General features: G+C 41.1%; 1 protein-coding gene across 1 annotated transcript; it reads right to left on the bottom strand.

Annotated features, from left to right (window-relative positions):
* Positions 1 to 434: 434 nt before the first annotated feature.
* Positions 435 to 2,896, bottom strand: LOC117817665 (homeodomain-interacting protein kinase 2-like). Its single transcript, XM_034690417.1, has 8 exons — positions 2,615 to 2,896; positions 2,322 to 2,513; positions 1,982 to 2,163; positions 1,739 to 1,862; positions 1,506 to 1,625; positions 1,301 to 1,384; positions 1,041 to 1,213; positions 435 to 938 (listed from the first exon to the last, which is right to left on the bottom strand). Exons 1-8 carry the CDS (start codon positions 2,810 to 2,812, stop codon positions 539 to 541), a joined length of 1,473 nt encoding a protein of 490 aa, XP_034546308.1. The 5' UTR covers positions 2,813 to 2,896; the 3' UTR covers positions 435 to 538.

Genomic DNA, 2,896 nt, shown 5'->3' with positions numbered 1-2,896 from the left:
ACGAGAATCATAAACTGGTGTAACGTGACAAACTAAGTCTTCCTCACTTTGTTCCATTGGCCACAGGGTTTTAACAGTGAGAGCTGTGGGAGGCACTGTTGAAGACTCACCTTGAAAATTTAATGTAGTGTTTGAAAGGATACTTTAAATTGTAATATTTACAGATAACTATCAAAACATACAATAAGTTGTTATTGTTAGTATTTCTAACTTCCTCAAAATAAAACCATTGAATATGTTTCATTTCTTCTCTTAAATTGTTTAATATAAATCATAAGTCCAAAAAACCCAACAAGCTTTACACTCAGCTTTAAATGTAAGAGGCTCTTATGTGCATCAGAGCACAAACATCACTTTATTACTCTTCACGTGAAAACTTTACACATCTGTTTTTGATATTGAGTTAATCAGTAAATCAAATGTCACACAAACAATTCAAGTCATTTTTTTTTATTGACTTCTTCAGCTTGAAATATAAAAGCTGTATTTCAGTAATGCTTAATAGAAGAAGAAGCAGAGGCTGTCGGAGGTGTTTGGTCTAGGATTTCTTCTTTATCCGAAACACAGTCCTTATGGCTCTGCTAAAGAACTTTCTTATCCTTCTCAGTGAGCTCTTCTTCACCTTTGCAGGTGCTTCTTCAACGGATGGCCCATCAGTAACCAACCTCAGCTCCTCCTCATTCTCCTCACTGTCCTCCTGTGCTGCACAGTGGTTTACAGCTGATATGTCATCAGCTGAGCCATCTTTAGTGCCATCAGATGTTTTTAAAATGTTAATGCTGACAAAAATGTTAGCTGGGGTGGATTCTTCAGGATCTGGATGAAAGAGGGATGGAGTTTCTCCAGCTTTCATCTCCTCTTCTATTTCTATCTGAATAGTCAGCTCCTCATCCGAGTCGTTGGTTTGGAGGATCATTTTATCAAATGAGTCTTCGGCGCTGAGAAAAACATGGAAGTTAGACAATGATTAGTATTCAGTGTCAAGTTCGTTACGGCAAGCATCTATGCAACCTGACTGGCACCATTACACAGTCACTTACTACATGCTGGTGTCCAGCTCCTCCTGTAGGTGCACCATGGATATAAATGGGTGCTTTAGGGCCTTGTCAGGACTGATTCTCTTTTCATGATCAGTATGAAGGAGACATTTTAAGAGGCTCAGGAAAGCTCTCAGATCCTCTAGCTGGATGTCCTCCTCTAAGGCAGGATAGAGCTACATTTGAAACCAAAATAGAAGTTTAGTTTATGCAGAGAAAATTATCAACAACTCTTTCTTTACTCGTTAAAATGTCTCACTTACTGTAACAAGCTCATCCAGATTATTGAGAGCCCTCTGGCATTCTTTAGGCTCAATACCAGTAGTCAGCCTGTACTCCATTGGAGTCTTCAGGAACAAAACATACTGTACATGTCAGACACTTTGTCCTTAAAGCTTATTCTTACAAAAAAAACTCTTGTTCAGTTACGGTTGAAATAATGTGATAGTGTAGGGACAAGCACAATACCTTAAGCCACCACTTTGGATAGTCATAGTGCCGGTTCAGCTTGAAGAATTTATAGGTGAAGCTGCCGGCATCGAGGAGGTGGTCGGCTGGCTGGCCGAGGACCTCAACTATGTTTCTCATCTAAGAAAGAACATAAACAATCGTGCTACATCAAGTCTGTGGTTGGGTTTTGAATTATCTGGGACAATATTTCACTATCTGTACATCAAATGACAGTGTAATGAGTGACTTACCTGCTGGTACTCACAACGTATCCCAAGCAGGTGATTGGAGAGGTAGAGCACTGAGAGGACACAACCCAGACCCCACATGTCGATCGCCTCTGTGAAGGGGAGACCCAGGATCACTTCAGGTGCTCTGTTTGAAAGAACATCATAACATACATGTGTCATAAAGTTTGAAATAACCTTGGCCTTGTCATCCACAGCTGGAACAAACATCTGTACAAACATGAAGTTTGCAGAATGTGTGCCTACCTGTACCCGGTAGCCTGTGTCATCAGACCCGGCCTCACTTCACTGGTGTGAAGTGACAGACCAAAATCTATGAGCTTGACTCTGAAGGGCTGGTTCTGATGGTTCACCAGCATGATGTTATCAGGCTTCAGGTCAGCGTGGATGACACCAATACCTTTGAGAGCATCAAAAGCTGTGAGCAGCTGCAGGAAGAAAGAGGAGGACATGAAGAGGGTTACATACACTATTCACAAGTGTGCAGGGGTTTTCAGGTTCATAGCACATATTATCTGTATCTGTATGAAGTACAAGTTTGTTTTACTTCATGATTTTATTAATCTGTTAGCCACACATTCTTTACCTGATGTGCGATTGGTCTGATTTCATTGAGCGACAGCGGCTTCCCCTGCCTGTCCATCAGAAGCTGGAAGAGGTTTCTGTCCAGATTCTCAAATGCCAGACAGGTTAGACCTCTGTGCTCAAAGGTTTCAAGGAAATGCACAACATTTGCCTTGACCGGGTCAAGAGCACTGATAGCCCGGAGCATTTTGAGCTGTTAAAGAAAAAGAAAACAACAGTACGTTAAATACAGCTGTTTAAAATATATCAAAAAGTCCAAAACATCATTCTCTAAAAGACTTGAAGGATCTGTACCTCTCTTTTTGAAGCTCTGTTGTCCTCAGATGTGACTATCTTTAGAGCCACGTCCTTTGCTGTGGCTATATTCACAGTTTTGACAACTTGGCCAAAGCTTCCTTTTCCAACATACTCCAGGACAAGGTAACAACTGGTGCTGCTGGAAATTGCTTCTTGCGGTTGCACCACACAATCTGAGGCTGGATTCTGAGACATTCTGTCAACTAAAAGGTTTTCCAAGCAACTGTACTACAATGAAGATCTTCAACTAACTAGGTCAGTGAATAGTTTTGCAGTGAA

Source organism: Notolabrus celidotus, chromosome 8, assembly GCF_009762535.1.
Source record: "Notolabrus celidotus isolate fNotCel1 chromosome 8, fNotCel1.pri, whole genome shotgun sequence".
Taxonomy (NCBI): Eukaryota; Metazoa; Chordata; class Actinopteri; order Labriformes; family Labridae; genus Notolabrus; species Notolabrus celidotus.
Note: the sequence above shows the minus strand (reverse complement) of the source record. Positions and strands in the feature narration are given on the sequence as shown.

What these genes read in the sequence shown, in the direction of transcription:
- LOC117817665 (XM_034690417.1), bottom strand. Translation starts at nt 2,812, where the DNA reads ATGTCTCAGAATCCAGCCTCAGATTGTGTGGTGCAACCGCAAGAAGCA. An exon ending in ACACAGGCTACCGGGTACAG is followed by an intron (nt 1,863 to 1,981) that starts GTAGGCACACAT and finishes TCTTTCAAACAG; the next exon opens with AGCACCTGAAGTGATCCTGG. An exon ending in ATCCAAAGTGGTGGCTTAAG is followed by an intron (nt 1,385 to 1,505) that starts GTATTGTGCTTG and finishes TTGTTCCTGAAG; the next exon opens with ACTCCAATGGAGTACAGGCT.